General features: G+C 45.7%; 1 protein-coding gene across 1 annotated transcript in view; it reads right to left on the bottom strand.

The window, feature by feature from the left end:
• Positions 1-24,399, bottom strand: part of AAAS (aladin WD repeat nucleoporin) — a 47,668-nt gene that overhangs the window by 14,935 nt on the left and 8,334 nt on the right. Inside the window, exons 5-15 of the mRNA XM_073546194.1 lie at positions 19,884-19,975; positions 19,188-19,234; positions 18,565-18,663; positions 17,949-18,092; positions 17,225-17,345; positions 15,654-15,778; positions 15,516-15,576; positions 15,320-15,410; positions 14,529-14,622; positions 14,390-14,457; positions 13,971-14,052 (exon numbers count right to left, since the gene is read on the bottom strand). Of these exons, the coding sequence (XP_073402295.1) occupies positions 13,971-14,052; positions 14,390-14,457; positions 14,529-14,622; positions 15,320-15,410; positions 15,516-15,576; positions 15,654-15,778; positions 17,225-17,345; positions 17,949-18,092; positions 18,565-18,663; positions 19,188-19,234; positions 19,884-19,975 (1,024 nt within the window). The remainder of the gene's footprint in view (positions 1-13,970; positions 14,053-14,389; positions 14,458-14,528; positions 14,623-15,319; positions 15,411-15,515; positions 15,577-15,653; positions 15,779-17,224; positions 17,346-17,948; positions 18,093-18,564; positions 18,664-19,187; positions 19,235-19,883; positions 19,976-24,399) is intronic.

The raw sequence follows: 24,399 nt of genomic DNA, 5'->3' as shown, positions 1-24,399 counted from the left end.
GGATAACAGGAGAAATTGGACCTCAAAAGTTGTTTTGCAATTTGTCCTGAGTAGGTTGATACCCCATATGTGGGGGTAAAACACTGTTTGGGCGCAAGGCAGAGCTTGGAAGGGAAGGAGCACCGTTTGACTTTTTCAACGCAGAATTGGCTGGAATTGAGATCAGACGCCAAGTTGCGTTTGGAGAGCACCTGATGTGCCCAAACAGTGGAAACCCCCCAATTCTAACCCCAACACACCCCTAACCCTAATCTCAGCCCTAACCCTAAAAAATGGAAATAAATACATTTTTTTAATTTTATTATTTTTCCCTAAGGGGGTGATAACGGGGGGTTTGATTTACTATTTATGGCGGTTTTTATATTTGCCAGCTGTCGCACTCTAAAAAACGCTTTTTACTGTAAAAATAGTTTTTACATCACCACATATTGAAAGCTATAATTTTTCCATATTTTGACCCACCGAGTCATGTGAGGTTTTATTTTTAGCTGGACGAGTTGACGTTTTTATTGGTACCATTTTCGGGCACGTGACATTTTTTGATCGCTTTTTATTTCTATTTTTGGGACGCAGAATGAACAAAAACCATTTCAAGAATTTCTTTTGGGGGGTGCGTTTACACCGTTCCGCGTGCAGTAAAATTGATAAGGCGGTTCTATTCTTCGGGTCAGTATGATTACAGCGATACCTCATTTATGTCGTTTTTGATGTTTTGGCGCTTTTATACAATGAAAACAATTTTATGTAAAAAATAATTATTTTTGCATCGCTTTATTCTGCGAGCTATAACTTTTTTATTTTTTCACTGATGACGCTGTGTGGCGGCTTGTTTTTTGTGGGACAAGATGACGTTTTCAGCGGTACCATGGATATTTATATGTCTTTTTGATTGCGCGTTATTGCACTTTTTGTTCGGTGGTATGATAATAAAGCATTATTTTTTGCTTTGTTTTTTATTTTTTAAGGGATTCGCTAAAGGGGTTAACTAGTGGGACAGTTTTATAGGGCGGGTCGTTACAGACGTGACAATACTAAATATGTGTACTTTTCAGGGCTGTGGAGTCGGAGTTGTGAAGATGGAGCTCGTTTTGGTGGAGTCGGTATAAAATGGTCCGACTCCTAAAATATATAATAAATTGGGTACAGTAGTTCAATGCAGAATGTGCTGAATATTTTTTCATAGGAATTTGGGAAAGTTATGAAATGTCCTATAAATGGCTGTTCTATTCCTGATCTAAGGCTACATTCACACACAGCGTTTTTGCTGCATTTTTTGAGGATACGTTTTCAGCCGCAAAAGCAGATCAGCTTTTTAAAAAACCGCATCACCTGAAAGGTTTTTGAGCTCATAGATAATGTTTTCAATAGCAAAAGCAGATTAGAAATCTGCTCTATCTATCCATTTATCCATATCTTATCTGTACCAAAAAGAATGAAAGCCGGGTAGCACACAGACTAACACTCCTTTTTTTTTTTAGCACCAGTCAGGTACACCTCATAGCTGCCCAAAAGGACGCCCAGGACAGGAATTGCTCGTCTTCAGTAACACATCAACATCAATTGATAGTTGGAATAAATAGACTGCATTCACCACATCTTAAGGTGCAGGCTTTATTTTCAAGTGTAGGGGTGTGCAGTATAAGGTTCTGCAGCAGCTGAGGTGTGCAGTATGAGATTCTGCGGAACAGTATGAGGTTCTGCCCCCCCCAGTTTTGATCCTGGCTAAAACCGTTTCTTATCGATATGGCGAACCCTCAGGTAACCCTAAATGAAGGACAATGGACAGGTGGCTGAATTGAAGGAATTGCTTAATCACCTATTTACCGTGACTAAAAAATTACAAGCTGAGGATTTAACTCCTGGCATTTTCATAAGGGAGTAGAAGAACTTGCTATTTTGCTTGTCCCAAAGAGGAGACTTAATCGCAGATGGCATTTCTGCTTCAATGAAACGGAGAGAGACCAAACTATTGGAAAACATGGATTTTTGTGTGTACTCACCGTAAAATCCTTTTCTCCGAGACGCTCATTGGGGGACACAGAGACTGTGGGTGTATGCTACTGCCGTCTGGAGGCTGACACTAGGTATACAAAAAACAAGTTAGCTCCTCCTCCGCTGCATACACCCTCGCCCCGATAGCGGGCGGAAACCAGTTTAGTGCAAAAGCAGTAGGAAAACATAACAATAAATTAGCCTTAACACAGAAAATCATGTCTGAAAAAGGACCACCCTACATTAAACAAGGAATTATATTAATCAAATAAACAAGAGCCAGCTGGCTATCAGGGTGGGTGCTGTGTCCCCCAATGAGCGTCTCGGAGAAAAGGATTTTACGGTGAGTACTCACAAAAATCCATGTTTCTCCTTCGTCTCATTGGGGGACACAGAGACTGTGGGACGTCCTAAAGCAGTCCCTGGGTGGGAGGACAACTCACCGATCCAAGCCGCATGCCCTCCTGTCTAAAGGTGTGCCACTGCTGCTTGGAGAATTTTTCTACCCAGGCTCGCATCCGACGAGGCCTGAGTATGCACACTGTAATGCTTACAAAAAGTGTGCAGGCTGGACCAGGTTGCTGCTTTGCATACCTGCTCTGCCGAAGCCTGGTGCCGAAGCGCCCAAGAGGTGCCCACTGCCCGAGTAGAGTGCGCCCCTATCCCTGTTGGAATCGGTGCGCCTCTAATACGGTAAGCCTCCTGAATAGTTAGGCGAATCCATCTTGCTATGATCGACCGTGAGGCTGCAAGCCCCTTCCTTCGCCCTTCGGGAATCACAAACAACGAGTCCGTCTGGCGAAAAGGTGCTGTCCTTGACACGTACCTCCTGAGAGCTCTTACCAGATCTAAAGAGTGGAGCGCCCTTTCCACTCTGTGTACTGGCGCTGGACAAAACAAAGGCAGAACAATGTCCTCATTAATATGGAAAGAGGACACGACCTTCGGCAGAAAAGGCAGCGGTGGTCTAAGGACTACTTTATCCTTAAAAAAAGTCAGAAAAGGAGCTCTGCAAGATAATGCTCCCAACTCCGAGACCCGCCTAATGGAAGTTATGGCTACCAAGAATACAACCTTCCTGGAGAGATATGACAATGAAATTTCCTGTAACGGTTCAAACGGGGCTTCCTGTAGGACACTCAGGACCAGGTTAAGGTCCCAGGCGTCTATGGGTGCTCTATAGGGGGGAACTAAATGAGAGACCCCTTGAATGAACGTCTTGACCTGCATATTGGTAGCGATCTTTCGCTGAAAAAGGACCGACAAGGCCGATATCTGCCTCCTAAGGGAACTCGGCGCCAACCCTGCATCTAGGCCGGACTGCAGAAAAGCCAGGATGTTGGGGACCGAAAAGGATAATGGCGCAACCCCGTGTTCTCGACACCAATGAAAGAAAACTTTCCAAGTGTTATGATAAATTCTCGCTGAGGCCGGCTTCCGGGCGCTAACCATTGTAGCAACCACTTCACGCCCAGACCCCGCCTGGGTCAGAATCCAAGATTCAACGGCCATGCCGTCAAAGCCAGGGCCCCTAAGTTCGGGTGGCAGATTGGCCCCTTGAGACAGTAAGTCTGGCCGTTCCGGTAGACGCCAAGGCACGTCTGCAAGGAGCTGCAATAGATCCGCGTACCATACTCGACGGGGCCAGTCTGGGGCCAGCAGAATTGCCGGGACCCCCTCTGTCTTGATCTTTCTGATGACCCTCGGGAGAAGTGGCAGTGGGGGAAACAGGTATGGGAGCCGAAACTGGTTCCACAGTAGGACCAACGCATCCACTGCGATTGCTCGCGGGTCGTGAGACCGAGCGACAAACGTGCCCACTTTGGCGTTCTCTCTGGAAGCCATCAGATCCACGTCTGGAGTCCCCCACCGTTGGCAAATCTGCTGGAAGACCTCGGGGTGAAGGGACCATTCCCCGGCCGCGATGCGTTGCCGGCTAAGGAAATCTGCTTCCCAATTTAACACGCCTGGTATGTGAACTGCTGAGATTACCGAGTGGTGCCTCTCGGCCCAACGGAGTACATGCTCTATCTTGCGCATGGTTGCCCTGCTGCGCGTGCCTCCCTGGTGATTCACGTACGCCACTGCCGTGGCGTTGTCTGACTGAACCCGGACTGGGCGTACTGCTAGAAAGTGCTGAAAATGCTGCAGTGCCAACCGCACTGCTCGAATCTCCAACAGGTTGATCGGGAGACGAGCCTCCTGAGGCGACCATTGCCCCTGGGCCGTGTGATGGCGGAAGATTGCCCCACAACCGAAAAGACTCGCATCGGTCGTGATCACCAACCATTGATCTGGGGGAAAGGGCTTCCCCTGACGAAGAGTAGAGTCGCGCGTCCACCATTGAAGTGCCCGTCGAACCTGAGGACAACCTGCACTGATGATCGAGGGAGAGCGGACTCCTGTCCCAAGCCGCTAAGAGAGCATGCTGCAGGGGACGGAAATGAAATTGAGCAAACGGAATTGCTTCCATCGCCGCCACCATCCTCCCTAGAACCCTCATCCCGAACCGGATAGTGTGAGGGCCTGGTTGTTGAATACTTCGAACTCCCTGCCGGAGCGCCCAAGCCTTGTCCTGAGGGAGAATTACCAACCCTCGGGAAATGTCGAAAATCATCCCTAGGAATGAGATCCTCTGAGCTGGGGTAAGGGATGACTTCTTCCCGTTGACCAACCATCCTAGGTGAGATAGGGTATCCAGTGTGATGCTGACATTCTCCTCGCATGCCCGAAAGGACGGCCCCTTTACTAAGAGGTCGTCTAAGTACGGCAAAACCACTATGCCCCGAGAATGTAGAATGGCCATGACGACAGCCATCACCTTCGTGAATATCCTGGGGGCCGTGGCCAACCCGAAAGGTAGGGCTACAAATTGGAAATGCCGACCATCGATTGAAAAACCGAAGGAACCTTTGATGTGGGGGAAAAATCGAGATGTGCAGGTAGGCATCCTGGACATCGATCGAGGCCAAATATTCTCCGTGCTCCATGGACGATCTCCGGAGAGATTCCATGTGAAAACGCCTGACCCTGATGAACCTGTTCAGGAGCTTTAGGTCCAGAACCGGCCTTACTGTTCGGTCCTTCTTGGGGACTGCGAACAGGTTGGAATAAAATCCTTGGGTTCTTTCGCACTCTGGTACAGGGACAATGACCCCGTTGCGCTGCAGCACCTCAATGGCCCCTAGCAATGCCTCTGCCTGGGATTCCGTTTTGGGAAGCCGGGAAAGAAAAAATCGTCTTGGCGGATCTTTGACAAATTCTATTTTGTACCCGGAACACACTAATTCTGCCACCCACGTGTCGCGCGCCACCGCGACCCAGACGCGGCAGAACCTGAGCAGACGTCCGCCTACTCTGCTGTCCTCGGGAACTGGATGCCTCTAGTCATTTCGCTGAGGGCCTCTGTGACCTGGCCCCCCTTGACCTGACGCTCTTTGTCTTGGCCATAGCGAGCTGGGGTGGAGGTACTGGCCGCTGCCATCCACCCGGGGGTGCGAAATGCTCGAAAGCGCGCCTGAGGTTGACGAAATGGCAGTCTAATCTTCTGTTGTGGAAGAAAGCTGCTTTTTCCCCCTGTAGCATCTGAAATGAGCTTGTCTAATTTCTCCCCAAATAGCCGATTACCCTGAAAAGGCAGGGAAGTCAAAGACTTCTTAGAAATCGAATCAGCCCGCCATAGCCTTAACCACAAGGCTCTCCTAATGGCGATTGCATTTGCTGCCGCTAGTGCCGCGCCATTAGCCGCATCCAAAGATGCATTAATTAAATAGTCACCCGCCATTGCGATCTGACTTGCTACCTCAGCCACTTCCGTCGGCAATTCTCTATCCTGTAGGACCTTATTCAAAGAATCTGACCATGACATCATGGCTTTGGCTACCCACGTTGCCGCAAAAGAAGGAAAGAGCACTGATCCCGATGCCTCATACACCGAGCGAGCTAAACCTTCTATGAGTCGATCGTGGGGTCCTTAATGGAAGAACCACTAGGTACTGACAACAAGGATCTTGAGGCCAGGCGTGACACTGGGGGATCCACCACCGGAGATTCTGCCCATTTCTTACAGAGCTCTGATGCGAACGGATATCTCGTTTCTAGCGTTTTTTGTCCTGAAAAACACTTGTCTGGACATTCTCTGTGCCGCTGCACTATGTCCTCGAACTCAGGATGAGTGCTAAACACTCTATGTGGTCTCCTGGCCTTCTTAAAGGATACCTTATGACCTGCGGATAGGGAGACATCCTCAATACCCAGAGTCTGATTGACCGCTTCAATAAGACTGTCTACCGTCTCCCGATACCCCGGGGTATCCAGGTCCAAGGTTTCCTCCCAGTCATCACCTGAACTCTGCTCGCTCCCAGAAAATGGTGACGGTGAGCGAGACGCCGTACTCGCGGATGCAGAGGCACCGGAGGGGCCTGGAGACGCAGTATGGGCTCTTTTCCTATGCGTCTGCCTAGAGAGAGTGCGGCCCCTGCAGGCCGGAGGCTCTTGTGAGGTGGATGAACCCTCCCAAACAGGCGAGTCTCTACCCCTATCCGGGGCCTGAAGGGTCTCAATCGCCTTCGTGAGCGAAACCATGGACCGAGAGAGTGATAACGCCCATTCTGGGGGATCCAGACCCCTGGGCTCTGTCGCAGGGGAGGGCTCCTGGGCGCGTTCGGAGTCGCAGGCTTCACATAACTTAACAGTCTGCGCTCGTGGGAACATAACCCCACAGGAAACGCATGCGGCATAAAGGAACGTGTGCGTTTTTCCTTTTCCAGACATACTGCTGGCGTAGGCCAAAAAAAAAAAAAAAATCCTATTATGGTTCGAGGGGAGAGGAGGGTAACCCTGTAGTGCCTTAGTGTGGCTCCGGGACGGGGTCGCACTTACCCGCTCCTGCGTGTCTCTCCCCGTGCTCATGCAGTCCGCCTGCTGCCTCACTCCTGGGTAAGCTGCGAGTCTTCTATTATCGCGGCCTACCCTGCTTTGCAGCCGGGGCCTCAATTTTATCTGGCGCCCCCCCCCCTGGTCATAGGGGGCGGCGCCGGATATAACGTCGCGCCCAGGGCGGAACTTCCGCCCGCGGCCCAGGCCGAAGCCGCGGGCTAAATTAGAGACGGAAGGAAGGGCGGGAAAGGGGATTAATCCCAACTGATTACCCGGGCTATTGTAAAAACTGTCCCCCCCCCCAGCCGAATGGCCGCCTGACTCCAGCAGCGGCCTCTCCGGGGGTAAGCCTGACCACTATCCCCGGCTCCGAAAAATGCTGCCCAGGGCCCTCTCCAGCTCATACCTGCGCTCCAGCTCGATAGCCAGCACCTGAGGTATTTCCGTTTAGGACGGTGCAGGCACTCTAGCTCCGACCGCCTTGCAGAGGCGAGGAGAGGGACCGTCCGCCGCTATGCAGCACTGCCGTCATGCGTTGGTAAACTAGAAAAAAAAATAGCCTGGAGAGATCCAGACTGCGTGTGCCTCCATAAGACACTAAGCAAAAAAACTAGTTTCCGCCCGCTATCGGGTCGAGGGTGTATGCGGCGGAGGAGGAGCTAACTTGTTTTTTGTATACCTAGTGTCAGCCTCCAGACAGCAGTAGCATACACCCACAGTCTCTGTGTCCCCCAATGAGACGAAGGAGAAATACAATTTTTCTGGCAGCTGTTTATGTGGACCCAAGTCATCGTATATTGCTTGATGATCAACAGCTTACTAAAGGAAAAGAAGCTCTGACTGAGGTAGCAGTTAGGATGAGTGGCCTACAGGAGGACTGCCAGGCGCAAGAGGACTTGTGTCCTGACAGTGCTACTGCTGCCATATCTTCATCCTCATCAGATGAGGAATTTGACTTTGACAAGTATTTGGATGATATGGAGCATGCAAAGCGTTGCTGCAAGGAAAAAGATTTCACTCCGTCTCCTATAGCAAGCAGATTGACCATTTTTCAGCAAAATATTTCACTTGCTCTCAAAGAAAAAGAAAAATTCAACAGTTCATCAAAACTGACTGTGCATGAGGCAATTCCTTTATACTTGGAAATTGTTAGAGATGTTGCCCATGTGGTTACGGCTTTGCCTCCAACCCAAGTTAGTGTAGAGAGGTTGTTCTCTAGCCTTAAAATTATTACGGTAGGTCAGATTTGAGGTCATCTATGAAGGAGGATCTGATGGAGGCAATTCTATTTCTTAGAACAAATTCATAGACTGCACAAATGTTATTTAGTATGTTTTTGTTGAAAACTGTTTTTTTGCCACTTACATAGTTTATTACATAGTGTTATATATATATATATATATATATATATATATATATATCTATAGATATAGATATATACACACACCGTATTTTTCCGACCATAAGACGCACTTTTTTCCCCCAAAATTTTGGGGGAAAGTGGGGGTCGCGGGGAAGCACGGAGGGAGCCCCCTCCCTGCCGATGCTTCCCTAAACCCCCGGTACACTGCGATCGTGTTTGATCGCAGTGTGCCAGGGGTTTGGTCCGTGACTGCCCCTGACACATAGTGCCGGGTGTCAGCTGTGATAATCAGCTGACACCCGGCCGCGATCATCGACGCTCCCCCCGTGAGCGCCGCTTGATCGCTATGACGTACTATCCCGTCCATGGAGATAGGGGCCCGGATCCCATGGATGGGATAGTACGTCAGATGTCAGGAAGGGGTTAAGTCAGTATGATCAAAGTGGTTCCAAAATGATTTTTTTAATGTCAGTAAACTAAAAAAAAAAAAAAAAAAACTGATCCCACCCCTCCCAAAAAAAAAGGGAAATTGATTTGTATCGTCATTTTTGTTGGTTCTTTTGCAAGGCACATACGATTTGATCACGTGGGGAAGTGAAGAGTTGTGCTGGACAAAAACTCGAAATTCTGGATTTTCAATTTTCTTCTTTACAGCATTTACCATAACACTGACTAGTTTAATATTTTCATAGGTCAGACTTTTGCAGACTTGGCGATACAATGTATTTTTATCTATTGCTTTATATTTGTATTGGGAAAGCTGCCGGGTGGAAATGATCTTTGTTCCTCCCAGCAGCCTCCGGCTTTCAGTCAGAGGTGCAGCCGGCTCAGCAGTGAATCAGTACAGAGCTGGCTGTCAGTCAGTGCCAAGGTGTGGTCCCAGCCGCTGCTAACTATGTACTGAGTGGTGGTGACTAGAGTTGAGCGATACCGTCCGATACTTCAAAGTATCGTATCGGATGGTATCGGCCGATCTTTAAAAAAAGTATCGGTATCGCCGATTCCGATACCGGAAGTCCCATTCAAGTCTATGGGACTTCCGGTATCGGAATAAGAAAAACCCTTTCCTGCCCTTGTACAGCCTCTCTGGGGTCTGTACGGGCCTTTCGGGGGGCTGTGCCGGCCTGCCAGGGGGTCTGTGCAGGCTCCGGTGGTCTGTGCCGGCCTGCCGGGGGGCTGTGCCGGCCTGCCGGTGGTCTGTGCAGGCTCCGGTGGGCTGTGCCGGCCTGCCGGGGGGCTGTGCAGGCTCCGGGGGGCTGTGCCGGCCTGCCGGGGGGCTGTGCCGGCCTGCCGGTGGTCTGTGCAGGCTCCGGGGGGCTGTGCCGGCCTGCCGGTGGGCTGTGCCGGCCTGCCGGGGGGCTGTGCCGGCCTGCCGGTGGTCTGTGCAGGCTCCGGGGGGCTGTGCCGGCCTGCCGGGGGGCTGTGCCGGCCTGCCGGGGGGCTGTGCCGGCCTGCCGGTGGTCTGTGCAGGCTTCGGGGGTCTGTGCAGGCATCGTCCGATGGGACTACAAGTCCCATCGGGCGATGCCTGCTACCATGACAGTGATTGACACATTAGCCAATGATGGGACAGTAATAGTCCTATCATCCGGCTAATGTGTTGAATGTAAAAAAAAAAAAAAAAAAATTACATGCTACATACATACAACATGCATACTACATACATGCTACATACATGCTACATACATGCTACATTCATACTACATAAATACTACATGCAACATACATACTACATATATACTACATACATACTACATATATACTACATGCATGCTACATACATACTGCATGCTACATACATACTACATGCTACATACATACCACATATATACTACATACATACTACATACATACTACATGCATGCTACATGCATGCTACATGCTACATACATAACACATATATACTACATGCATGCTACATACATAGTACATGCTACATGCATGCTACATACATACTACATGCTACATATATACTACATGCATGCTACATACATACTACATGCTACATACTACATATATACTACATGCATGCTACATACATACTACATGCTACATACATACTACATATATACTACATGCATGCTACATACATACTACATGCTACATACATACTACATATATACTACATGCATGCTACATACATACTACATGCTACATACATACTACGTATATACTACATGCATGCTACATACATACTACATGCTACATACATACCACATACATACTACATACATGCTACATGCTACATATATAATACATATATACTACATGCATGCTACATACATACTACATGCTACATACATACTACATATATACTACATACATACTACATGCATGCTACATACATACTACATACATACTACATACATACCACATACATACTACATACATACTACATACATTCATACATATATACTACATGCATGCTACATACATACTACATATATACTACATGCATGCTACATACATACTGCATGCTACATGCATGCTACATACATACTACATACATACTACATGCTACATACATACCACATATATACTACATACATACAATACATTCATACAATACATACATAGACATACAGTACATATAACATAGAGTAACATACTTACCAATACTTGTCACATTGTTCCCCGAAGCCATTGTCTTTTCCGGAATAAATATTAACATAACAAACCACAAAAATACTCACCCACGATCCGAAGCAGTCCACGAGTGTGTCCCACGACGATCTTGGGTAGAGAACTGCAGCATCAGCTGATGCTGCCGTTCTCTACGGGCTGCAGGAATCCAATGACGGAAGGTAGGTATCCTTCCGCACTGTATTCCTCCGCCACTTAAAAAAAAAAAAAGTTCCCTAGTCTCACTTTATGCCATTGCTGTGTGGGAAATTCCCACACAGCAATGGCATAAAGTGAGACTAGGGACTTTTTTTTTTTAAGTGGCGGAGGAATACAGTGCGGAAGGATACCTACCTTCCGTCATTGGATTCCTGCAGCCCGTAGAGAACGGCAGCATCATCTGATGCTGCCGTTCTCTACCCAAGATCGTCGTGGGACACACTCGTGGACTGCTTCGGATCGTGGGTGAGTATTTTTGTGGTTTATGTTAATATTTATTCCGGAAAAGACAATGGCTTCGGGGAACAATGTGACAAGTATTGGTAAGTATGTTACTCTATGTTATATGTACTGTATGTCTATGTATGTATTGTATGAATGTATTGTATGTATGTAGTATATATGTAGTATGTATGTAGTATGTATGTAGCATGCATGTAGCATGCAGTATGTATGTAGCATGCATGTAGTATATATGTAGTATGTATGTAGCATGCATGTAGTATATATGTAGTATGTATGTAGCATGCATGTAGTATATATGTAGTATGTATGTATGTAGTATGTATGTGGTATGTATGTAGCATGTAGTATGTATGTAGCATGCATGTAGTATATATGTAGTATGTATGTAGCATGTAGTATGTATGTAGTATGTATGTGGTATGTATGTAGCATGTAGTATGTATGTAGCATGCATGTAGTATGTATGTAGTATGTATGTAGTATGCATGTAGTATGCATGTAGTATGTATGTGGTATGTATGTAGCATGTAGTATGTATATAGCATGCATGTAGTATATATGTAGTATGTATGTAGCATGTAGTATGTATGTAGTATGTATGTAGTATGTATGTGGTATGTATGTAGCATGTAGTATGTATGTAGCATGTAGTATGTATGTAGCATGCATGTAGTATATATGTAGTATGTAGTATGTATGTAGTATGTATGTAGCATGTAGTATGTATGTAGCATGCATGTAGTATGTATGTAGCATGCATGTAGTATGTATGTAGTATGCATGTAGTATGCATGTAGTATGTATGTAGTATATATGTAGTATGTATGTAGCATGTATGTGGTATGTATGTAGCATGTAGTATGTATGTAGCATGCATGTAGTATATATGTAGTATGTATGTAGTATGTATGTGGTATGTATGTAGCATGTAGTATGTATGTAGCATGCATGTAGTATGTATGTAGCATGCATGTAGTATGTATGTAGCATGCATGTAGTATGTATGTAGCATGCATGTAGTATGTATGTAGCATGCATGTAGCATGCATGTAGTATGTATGTAGTATGTATGTAGCATGCAGCATGTATGTAGCATGTATGTAGTATGTATGTAGTATATATGTAGTATGTATGTAGCATGTAGTATGTATGTAGCATGTAGTATGTATGTAGTATTTTTTTTTTTTAACATTTAACACATTAGCCGGATGATGGGACTACTACTGTCCCATCATTGGCTAATGTGTCAATCACTGTCATGGTAGCAGGCATCGCCCGATGGGACTTGTAGTCCCATCGGACGATGCTTGCACAGACCCCCGGACATCAGCACAGCCCCCCGGCAGGCCGGTACAGACCCCCACAGGGTGCACAGACCACCGGCAGGCCGGCACAGCCCCCCGGCAGGCCGGTACAGACCCCCACAGGGTGCACAGACCACCGGCAGGCCGGCACAGCCCCCCGGCAGGCCGGTACAGACCCCGGGCAGTCCACACAGCCCCCCGGCAGGCCAGCACAGCCCCCCGGCAGGCCGGCAGAGACCCCCGGAAGGCCCGAAATGACGGCGCATCATGATGCGCACACACCGCGCATCATGATGACGTCAGGCCGTCAATCAACTGAACTTCCGATTCCGATGCCGAATTCCGATATTGAAAAAATATCGGAAGTCGGTATCGGAATTCCGATACAGCAAGTATCGGCCGATACCCGATACTTGCGGTATCGGAATGCTCAACACTAGTGGTGACTAAAGCCGTTGCGGTCACACCTTTATGACTGACAGCCGGAAGCTGCTGGGAAAAATATAGTTAGTGTCCTCCTGGTAGCCAGGCTATCAGTGTGGTGGCTGTGTGGCTTCAGAATGCCATTAACCTGCAGATTAGCCCCAGGGTTTTTATTTTTTTTCACATAGTTCCCTTTATAAAATTTTTTTTTACCTTAATAGTGGTGTGGAATTTATGAGCCTTTGATACTGTATACTGCCTATAGTGAAACGGACGATCTCCCATAATGCCCAATTATAGGGTGGGCATCATAGGATTAAAAGATGGAGGCAATGGGGCTTTCAGTAGGCCCTGACTAACATGACAACTCATTGGCACCCCACCATTATGTCATAGAGGGCCAATAGGCATCAGGGGAGAATTACACTGGATCACAACACAAATTACAGTGTCAAAATAATTGGAGCTCGCTCAGATCTCTGTGGTTACAGACAGGTGCCGGCTATACAACACCGCAGCACCCATAGTGTATGGTGCAGGCTCAACTCATGAGCTTGCTCCACTCAAGCACACCCAATATCCACTGTACATGCACAGCGAATGTGTGGAAGGGGTGTAGAAGGAGCAGACAAAAAAAAAAAATCAAATCACAATGAGTCTGGTTTCTCTCTGACAATCAGTGGTATATGAAAGTGACATCTAGGCACAAATGTCCCCTTCTAGTGAACACTGCAGACATAACGAAGCACCACATGGCAAGTCTATGTAATGCAGTGGCCCCCTGTCCAGACACTGAAGGGGAACCCCTCCATAATGTCCAAATGCTCTAATGCGGCATAAGAACAGGGGTCACATTGAAGCCCCATTCGTATAATCAGAGCGTTACATACAGTCACCATAACAAGGCTACATTAAAGTCTTACCAAGGAAGGAGCTCAAACTTAGGGTTGTTCTTAGTGCGGTACACGGCTATGGCGGATTCACTTGTCTTATCATTTGGGTTTTCTGAAAGGGAAATTCATGCGTGAGACAGACTTCAAAACTAATATATAAATTAGGACCGTCCCATGGCCAGTTTGGCCAACAAGCTCTGCCCCTGCTTCACTTGGACCGGCTCCGTCTTGATTGAAATCCTGCGCACGTGCAGAACAGGGAAGTGGCCGACTGCAACAGAAAAACTGCTCTGCGCACTTGCAAATGCTGCGATTCTTCTTTGGCCAAGCTGTCCTACCTGGAGATGTGTGCAAGACTTCCTCCGAAATTATATTCATCTGTACAATATTTTGAGACACGTGTGTGAATGAGCCCCAAATACTGGTATAGTAAAATGAATAAATCCCACCTCTAAGCAGCACGGCCAGCCTCTCGCCAGTAGGGTCCCAGACCATAGACTGTATTTCACCACCAATTCTGTAATATATAATGAGACAAGTATTATAGTGACAGTGTTGTTACAGCAGTCTCCTGTCTTTTACACTCACCTCACTTCCCCATCTTCTCTCTCAAAAATTACTTCAGACACATCAGCGACTGGGGTTGCACGTTCACTTCCACCAACAAGGGCTTGTGCCTCCCCTATTTATTGTAGGACATGGACAGAGAATTAAGAAGTACTTGGAAATGGGTCCCCAAATTAAAATTTAATATTTTTGATCTAATACTGGAGGTACCAGGTAAGAAGAGGCTGCTCACACTGCTGTCCACTATGTCTATATGAGCTAATACTGGAGATACCATGGTGCAGAGGTAAGAAGAGGCTACTCACACTGCTGTCCACTATGTCTATATGAGCTAATACTGGAGATACCATGGTGCAGAGGTAAGAAGAGGCTACTCACACTGCTGGCCACACTGTATATCTTTTATGTCATTGAAGGTACCAGGGATGTTGAGATAAGAAGAGGCTGCTCACATTACTGTCCCCACTGTCAATGTGATCTAATACTGAAAATTCCAGGTGGACTGTGAGGTCCACTCTTTCTTTCTGAATGCTGAACAACTGATGTGACCTGTAGATTACATACAACTTCTACTATCAGTCTCCAGGTCACAGGGATGGAGACTCTACTGCACATACTCAACTCTTAGGCACTGGTTGTATTAATAGTCTAGGGCAAACTTCTGTCAGTGTAACAAGATGGCGGCTATTTAATTCTATAGCGATTACCTCCCTAGGCAAAAGAATTGTGATTTGCTAATTAAGTTATATTTCTGGAGAACCGCTTTAAGAACGATTTTGTGAAACAGATAAGTTAGTCTGTTAAACACTTACCTGCTAACATAGAGAATGATAAACTGTATATTACAGACTCTCCTTTCACAGCAAATAGCAAACGGCTGCCATCTGGGCTCCAACATCCAGTCTGTGTTGGGGAAAAACAAGGAAAAAAACAAAAATAATTAGCATGGCAAAACAAAGGAAAACGGTAGAAAATTGTAGGTCCCCCCTCAAACAGACCAGACCTGACCTGACAGCGGCCGTTGAGTGTTGGCCAGCGCTCACACGTCCACATGTATGTCTCCCATACCCTGGAAAATGCCAACATTGATATATTGATAAATCACCAATGGAAACATCGCTCCAAGGCACAGTAATTTCAGCTTACCGGAAGACCGCGGAAGGGGTGGCAGACAGCACCTTACTGCCGTCTGGAGACCAAGACAGGAAAGTGACACCACCCCCTCCTACCCTCTGTAGGGGTACGCAGCTCTCTATAGCGACATCCCACACCTGTAAACACACAAAGAAAACCCATGGCTGCAGCATTAGGAAAGAAAGATAATCTAGTAAGATTATAAGCAATGTATATAATATCATACACTGGACCACATTGGAGTCAGAGTGCATTTACATGGTATTTCCAGCATATGTTTGGCAGATATGTCGGGAGCTTTCACTGCCCAAGTCTAAAGTATCCAACTGTCCGACCAATGCCTAAATAGTGCCCTCTGGGCCTCCTCCAGATCTGTATATGTAATTTTTACTTTTTTCCCTGCAGAGAATGATCTAGTTTACTTCATTATTACATAATACCATAGTACTGCAGTATATATAGAAAGTTAAGGTACTGTCACACTTAGCGATGCACCAGCGATCCCGACTAGCGATATGACGCGGTCAGGATCACTGGTGCATCGCTAAGTGGTCGCTAGTGAGCTGCCACACAGGCAGATCTCACCAGCGACATCGCTGGGGTCGGGGGTCGCTACTTACCTGTCACACTAGGCGATCCTGCGTCCTCCCGCCCGGCTCCACGCTCGTCTCTCCACAGGAAGCGCCGCAGGAAGCTGACGACGAGAAACAGTCCTGGATGTTCTCGCGCGATCAGCGATAACCAGCGGTGGAGCGGTCGGAGGTAAGTATCAGACACAGCGATATCGCTAGCAATATCGCTATAACGTCACAAGCTATAGCGATATTGCTAGCGATATCGCTTAGTGTGACAGTAACTTTAGAGTTTCCTAAACACACACAAAAAAAAACGGTGTACCAGCATGGCAGTGACGGGAGCCTTCTTACAGGCTCCAGTTACATTGGCTTTCTTTGATAGTGTCGGGGAGCCATTACTAGAATTGTGCTATTTAACGAGTTAATCAGCAGCGAACGGAGCTTTACAAACAGTTGACACCCGCCCTAAAGGTAGCTGACTCCGCTCCTGATTCCACTTCATACCCCAAAACCCCATCAACCTTGACACACTGGCAGAAGAAAATTGAAATCTTACAATTACAGAATACTTTACAGTAGTCTCATTCATTATCGTCACAGGCAAGATTAGAATGACAGATAAAGCCCCAGTAGGATGCATCACTGACAGTAAGTGATGACACCGCTCTCACTCCACCCTCCCAATGACCAGATCACAGCAGGGGTAGGAGATCCTTGTGTTCAACGGATTAGGTTCAGAGTCTATCACTGTATATGCGGCTGCTGAAAACAACACACAAGTCCACAAATGTGTCTTCAATCATCTGATAATTTAGAATATCAGACAATTTTAAATCTATCAACTCCTGTTGATGCCAAATTAAATTGACTTCATTAATATTAGCTGACACTAAGAACAAGATGGACACAATCAAATACCTGTTTCACGTATGACAACAATACACAAAGGTCTAAAGGTCTTCATCAGGATTACGACAATGGATGTCCAGTACTGCCTGGATAACTCACCAACATGGCGGTGTCCACAGGAGATGCAGACAGGAGCACTCCACCTTTAGGAGACCAAACGACGCTAGTGACTGGACTGTGACCTGGATGTGCAAGGATCTGAGCGCAGCCTGAGGAAGGCCTGGCAATCGCAGACATAAAAAAAGCGCATTAATAACCAACACATGCAATTATGGGAGAAAGGTGTGCAGTAAAGAATGTGAGACGTATTTCTCTGTCACAGCAAACCTCTGCCTTCTTTGGTTTAAGATATTGAGAAATGCCCACACATATATCCTATTGTCTCTCCCACTTGGGACAAGCACTGCTCCCCCAGAAGTCAGTGCAGAGAACCGCTAAGGATTGGTTTACACTGGACACGTTGTGGCCATACACAACTGTCGCTCGGTTACAGTCAAGACATCCAGCAGTTGTTTAATAACCTGTGTAGCCTGACTGACAGGTTCCGATGTGCACAGAGTGATCACCAATAATTTGTGTAAACCGGACCTGTGCTGCTGAGAACAGTCGATGTGCTGCCAAAAATGATGATTTTTAAGGAAGCTTAGAAATCATTTCACCTGATGAATGAGACAGGCTCTTGCTCCGGCAGACTTTAGGTGTGTGACACGTAATATTATGTTTCCCCTCTAGTGACCTACAGGAATTATCAATGGACTACCTTGCTTTTCCTGATACCAAGAGGGTGAGAAGATATTGCATTTTCTAATGTAAGAATTGTTACCTTGTGGACAGAGAGGTGGGGTCGATGTGCCACACCAGGACACAGCTCTGACATGCCACAGCCAAGATGGAGGCACAAAACGGTTTCCATGCCATACTCGCCACATCTTTCTGCAGACGGTGCTTTAATGTTGGTATTGTTGGGCTAAAGACATAAAGCAGAGATATGCGGTAAGTAACATAGTATTGCATAAAAGACACTTTAAGAGGGTTGTCTGCTCAAATACAAGACCTGTAAGCGCCTGTTTCTTTATTGCAATTGCCTGGGGTTTTTTGGTCTAGTTTTGGCCTAGTTTTCCATCTTCATGTTATATATCTTTGCCTGTTTTTTCTATTTATGTTTGTTGTTGGAAGAGTTTGGGGGTTTCTAGACGTTTTTGCGATTCCTCAATTGCAACTTTTTAAAAAGGCACAAGCTCTTCCACAAATGTCCTCCTGTTCTACCCCAGTAGTGATTTTCTGTATTTTTTTATCACATTTTTCACCATTTAGTGAAAACAAGTAACTTTTTTTTAGACTAAAGTTGCAAAATGGATTAAAACCAAAAATTAAGACCATATTGAAATTTAGCTTTTAATTGTCTAGAGCAGAATACTAACCGAGCCCACACATCTTACCTTCCTGTGGTATATATTCGGATGGAGTCATCTACAAGTGCCAGGGCAAACTTATTGGTGTGGGGATGCCAAGCAAAAGCTCGGAGAGAACAACCAGTCCTAATCCACAAAACAAAAAGAAAGAAAAAATCAGTGTAAATCAAATTTGGGCCTGCTAATAGGCAATATCTGACAAAGCCTAAAACAATCCTGCACGTCACAATAACAATTTCAATATAAATTTATAATACAGTCAAAATACCTGGTTTTCTGTTTTTTTTCCTGTTGCAGCTCCTGACTCACAGTCCTCTCTTCCGATACATTATGTGGCTTCTTCTATGGGCAGTGATCACGGGTAGTCTGAGACTCTCCACTTGATCTGGGCTGGTCCATATAAGAGCAGGGGGTTGTCTCAGGCCACACTATGCGCATGGTGCTTCGGTACTCTCAGACACTCCCCTGCTCTAATATGGACAACCCCAGAGCTGAAGGGGTGTCTGGGAGCCATGTAATGTGCATGGAGAGGGGACTAGGCATCAGAGGCGCTGCACCAGAAGAAGGGCGACACTGGGCATTTAATTAAGGCATTTCTTATGAAATTTAATTCTGAGGTGGAGGGTCACTATAAATCCGCAGCTACTCACCAGTCACAAGCCTGAGAGAACGCCGCTGTGAGATCCTCACTCTTCATCTGTGGACACAGTCAAGTGACACAAGAAAGAGCACTTAGTCGCTTCTATAGCTCCATTATAACAGACAACATCCATGTGTGCCACCTCTTCCCGAGGAAAGTAGGACTAGGAATCCCCATTCTCAGGATCGGTGGGGTCCCAGCACTTCTACCCACTGATCTGACATTTATGGTATTCGGAATTTATAGATAATTCTAGTGTAAACCCACTAACACAAAACCCCACTATTATACTGCCCTGGGCTCAAATAACCAGAAACCCTCATGCCAACAATCAAGAACTCAATTTTGGCAACATTATTAATTTGCCAAAAGGAATCCTGTAAGTATGATTTTACTATGGAAAGTAGTGGTAGAGCTATAGGAGTCCGAGTATAACAATAAAAATGTTACCTGTCTTTTAGTTATCTGATAAGACAGAGGAACATGCAAATTAACCAGTGTGTTGGGGGTGTGTGAAGGTATTGCTAAGTGCATCAACACGCCCACAATGACCTTCCAAGCTAATTTGTATGTGGCTTCAATGAATGACTTCTCAGTTGTGAATCATTGGATTACTACAAGGCAGACACGTTTTTATAGTTGTACTAGAACAGAGCCATACCTCTAGTTTCAGCATTTAATCTCAAATACATTAGAGGCAACTTACTAAAAGGTGTGGAAACAGTGATCCATGGAAAGAAGAAACCCAACGGCACGCAGCAAGAAAACAGCATGACAAGCGTCTCAGTAAAGGGAGCACTGCAAAGACAATCACATGTGATAGGAACTGAAGGAGTTAAATTGGGTTCTGTCTATGTTGTATTTTCTTGTTTAGACTCATCTTTCCTGTTCCCTTGAGAACTAAAACCAGATAACAGATGAATTCCTGTTTTTCAGCCTACGTGGCTTCCTCTGTCTTGTTGAAACCAGTTGTGAAATTGGTTTATACTACGCATGTCTGTAAATGTTTAACTTCTTTGCTATAAAGAATGGAAACCTAACTGATAAGCCAGAGGCGTCTCAGCAGGCTTCCCGAGTTGTACAATACAACGTAAGTCTGTGTTATTCTTCTCGACGGAGCAATCAATTAGAGACATATGGTGTCTCACACCCAAGAACATCGGTCCTTCAGGTGAAAGAGGTACTCTGAGGGATCCCGACAGTTTCCTGGCGCCCGAAACAGGGACCTGATATAGGCACCTCTCCAAGACTACCCGATCTACAGACCATTCCAGTTACTGATGAAATTGTGAACAGCAGACCTAAACACCTGGCCAGGTAAGAGATCAATTCTTCTCTTCTCTGCTCTTCATAATCTATCATTGTAACTAAGGTCCGTATAAAGGGGAATCTAGTAGAGGAGGGGGCCGTAGGATCAGGTCTATATAAGAACTCTGAGGAAATCGGGTGTGATATGCATATGTAATTTTTGCTCGAATGAGAGGTCATTGCAGATTCTGTCTGTGTACTGCTATCTTCAGGAGAAGAACTGATGCAAATCATAATGGGTATGGTGATTGGACATTTGCAGGAACAACCCCAGACACCAATATAAGAAAGTTTCATTATGCCAAAAAGGGAGATCAGTGGTGGATACTGTTAGCATTGAATACACATATCCCATTGAGTAATACGTTGAGAGGTCAGACATTACGGAATATAAGACTAGGTGAACAGTTCATATTACAAAGCCCAGACGGACAAGTTTTCCACAATAGAAGATTCCGTGTTAGGAATCAGGGAGGTTGTTGAGTGGCTGCTCTGAGTTGAAGGATTGTGGAAAGTAGAAAATAAGCTGCACAGCAGGTATTCGTTCAAAGAGTGGTGATATTGCCTAACTGGGTCATGTGACAGCGTCCTTTCGGGGAGGTCACCGCCTAAGCTTAAATCAACACCCTTTACGAATAAACCTTGTAACAGATAAGAGTGTGATTGAATGAGCACAGGATAACAATATAAGCCTGTGACAAGATATGACTGAAGAAACCCAGTGAATGGATGTCCTGTTCACATCCCTGTGTATCGTGGGAGTGCTTCTGTTTGCAGTGTATATAGCGTATAAGTATACGAAACATATAATACAAAGAGGAACAGAAACTCCATTCAGTCTGTTAGCACCTTAGGAAGAAGGTAACGAGGTATAGTAGAGCTGAGTCTTGAGCTTACCCAATACACCACCTAAGGCAGGGGACTAACAGAAGGGATAAGTGATACGGGACAGGAAAATGGGAAACAGTCAGGGGAAAACAGTGGTAGAAGGAAAATTGTTAAGTGAGATAATAAAGGACAGATGTGGAAGTAGTGCAGCAAAGGACCTAAAAGCAGTATTAGAGCCTGAAGACCCACCTCTTCCGACAAGCCTATAACCTGCAGTAACCACCGATCGACCAAACCGCTGCACGACCAGCTCTACCCTCGCCTACTGTATTATCACCCATCCCTTGAAGATTGTGAGCCCTCGCGGGCAGGGTCCTCTCTCCTCCTGTACCAGTTATGACTTGTATTGTTTAAGATTATTGTACTTGTTTTTATGTATACCCCCCTCACATGTAAAGCGCCATGGAATAAATGGCGCTATAACAATAAATAATAATAATAATAATAATAATTAAGAGAGTTTAAGTTAAAAGGTAAAGAAGCTCTAGATGAAGAAAAGTGGAAGGAGATAAAAGACATAAAATCAGGAAGAATTGCAGACAATGAGTGGGGGGAACAAGTGGAGGCATGCATTAAAGTATCACAGGTTGCTAAGCGAGAGAACTGGGCATATAATGACAAAACAAAACGATGGATTCGTCCCAAAGAATTTAGCCCTGTGTCAGAGAAGCAGGAACCACCACCATATCCTGCCCCAGCCCGTATAACAACCCCACCTGCAGCACCGGTTATATCACTGCCCACCGGACTGTGCCCTGATGTACAATCACCATTATCTAGCAATGGCAATCTAGGATGGACTTGTAATAATTGTGGTCAACAAAATCCAGACAGGAGAGAGACGTGTCTAGCCTGTGGAGCACCCCGTTACCATCACCCTAGCAGATTAGCCCCCGTTAGGACCCAAACACGCCCTTTCAGGGAAACAGATGAACAGGGTGTTACCCGCACCAGACAGATTCAGACTACCCATTATACTCCATGGTCCGCTCCAGAATGTATGGCATTATTGTCTAATGCTCCAGATCCCACTACCTTTCCTATGGGGTTTGCCCGGTACATAAGACAAGTACTGACTGTACACAGAGGGACCTGGTTGGATGGGGAAGACTTATGCAGATTAAAACTACCAATAACTACCCAAGGGGAATTTTCACAGATTGTTGGACCAAATAGACCCGCTGATAATGAGCAAGAAGGTAATCCTCGAACTCAGGCTTCGAGAGAGCCCTTTTTAACTGCCCTTGACAATTTTATGCAGACGAAGCAGAGACAGAGAGGTAACATGACAGCCATACCGCAGAAACCGGGACAGTCAGTGACCGATTTCTTTCGGATATTGGAAACGGCGTTCCAAGATGAGGGTCTTGATACAAATAATGAGGGGGTATCACGACTATTGGCAAAAGCCTTTATGGAAGGGTTGCTCAAAGAAATACGAGATCCCCTGAAAATAAGCACCCCTGATTGGAGATCAGTACCTGATGTCCATGGATTAAGACAAAAAGCTATGGGCATTGAATTAGATTTGCAGGAAAGGAAGAATGCACCACCGGCTAAAACAAGAGTAGCGGTGACCCAATTTGACAACCAAGGACATCCAATCAATGAGGTTAGGAGGAGAACTTTTACATGTCATTACTGTAAAAAGCCAGGTCATTTCCAGAGAGATTGCCGTAAACGAAAAGCGGATAGAGAATCTCAGCCTAGGAGGGAGGAACCTACTAACTGACTAGGTGCAGTTAGAATGCAACTTGATTCTAGGGAACCAGTAGTTAAAATCAAAGTAAATGGAAAAAAGGTACCCTTTCTAGTAGATACCGGAGCAACCTCTTCAGTGGTTAATGACAAAGTAATAACTCCAGATCTCCTTTCAGAAAACTCGACCTTTGTTTCAGGATTTAGTGGACAATCTAGCTTAATCTCTTTTAGCAAACCTCTGCCAGTTAAAGTAGGACCGAAAATGTTTCTGAATAAATTTTTGTTTGTCAAAAAAGCACCAATTTGCCTATTGGGAGTAGATGTACTAAAGAAACTGCAGGCAGACATCAAATTTACTGAAGATGGTACAGTACACCTTACCATTCCAGATGAGGAAGGGGATGCTATTGAGGCTTGCATGATAATTCAAGCTCTCGAGTCACAAAATCATGATGACACCACATCACAACCATGGGACCCAGCCCTAGACGAATTACCTGATACCTTATGGGCAAAAGGGAATGCGGATATTGGCTTACTTCCCGTATCCCCAGTTGTGGTAGAGGTGCCCGCAGACACAAGATTGCCACAGCTGCGGCAGTACCCTATCAGTGCCCAACAAGAGGCTGCTATTGAGGCACAAGTCACTGATCTTGTAAACAATGGAGCATTGGTGTCAATTAAATCACAAGCTAATACGCCATTGTTTCCTGTCAAAAAGAAAGGAGGACCAGGAGATGCCCCGAAATATCGCATGGTACATGATCTGAGAGAGATAAATAAGGTCCTTGTTCCTTTGACACCAGTAGTACCTAACCCACACACGCTATTGGCAAAAATCCCTAGTCAATCGAAATGTTTTTCAGTGATTGATTTGTCAAACGCATTTTTCTCAGTGCCCCTCCACAAAAGCTGTTGGCATCTGTTCGCTTTTACATTTAAGGGCAAACAATATGCCTGGACCAGACTGCCACAGGGCATGCAGCATTCACCCACACTGTACACGCAGGCATTACAGTCTGTGTTGGCCGGCTGGCCACACCCACCCGATGTTGTGCTCTTACAATATGTGGATGACCTGTTGCTTTGTGCACCTGATGAGGCTAACTGTAGAATCTATACACTTTCACTACTGATGTTTTTATCAGACAATGGATGTAAGGTCAACAGAGAAAAGTTACAGTTTTGCCAACCAAAAGTCGTATTCTTAGGACATTGTCTATCACACGGTACCCGACACTTAACCAATGACAGAATTACAATTGTACAACAAATGAAGGAACCGACAACCCACAAGCAGTTGAGAGCATTTTTGGGTTTAGTTT

The sequence above is a fragment of the Dendrobates tinctorius genome, unplaced genomic scaffold (assembly GCF_039654945.1).
Source record: "Dendrobates tinctorius isolate UK_male_01 unplaced genomic scaffold, ASM3965494v1 ptg000145l, whole genome shotgun sequence".
NCBI classification, from domain to species: domain Eukaryota; kingdom Metazoa; phylum Chordata; class Amphibia; order Anura; family Dendrobatidae; genus Dendrobates; species Dendrobates tinctorius.
Note: the sequence above shows the minus strand (reverse complement) of the source record. Positions and strands in the feature narration are given on the sequence as shown.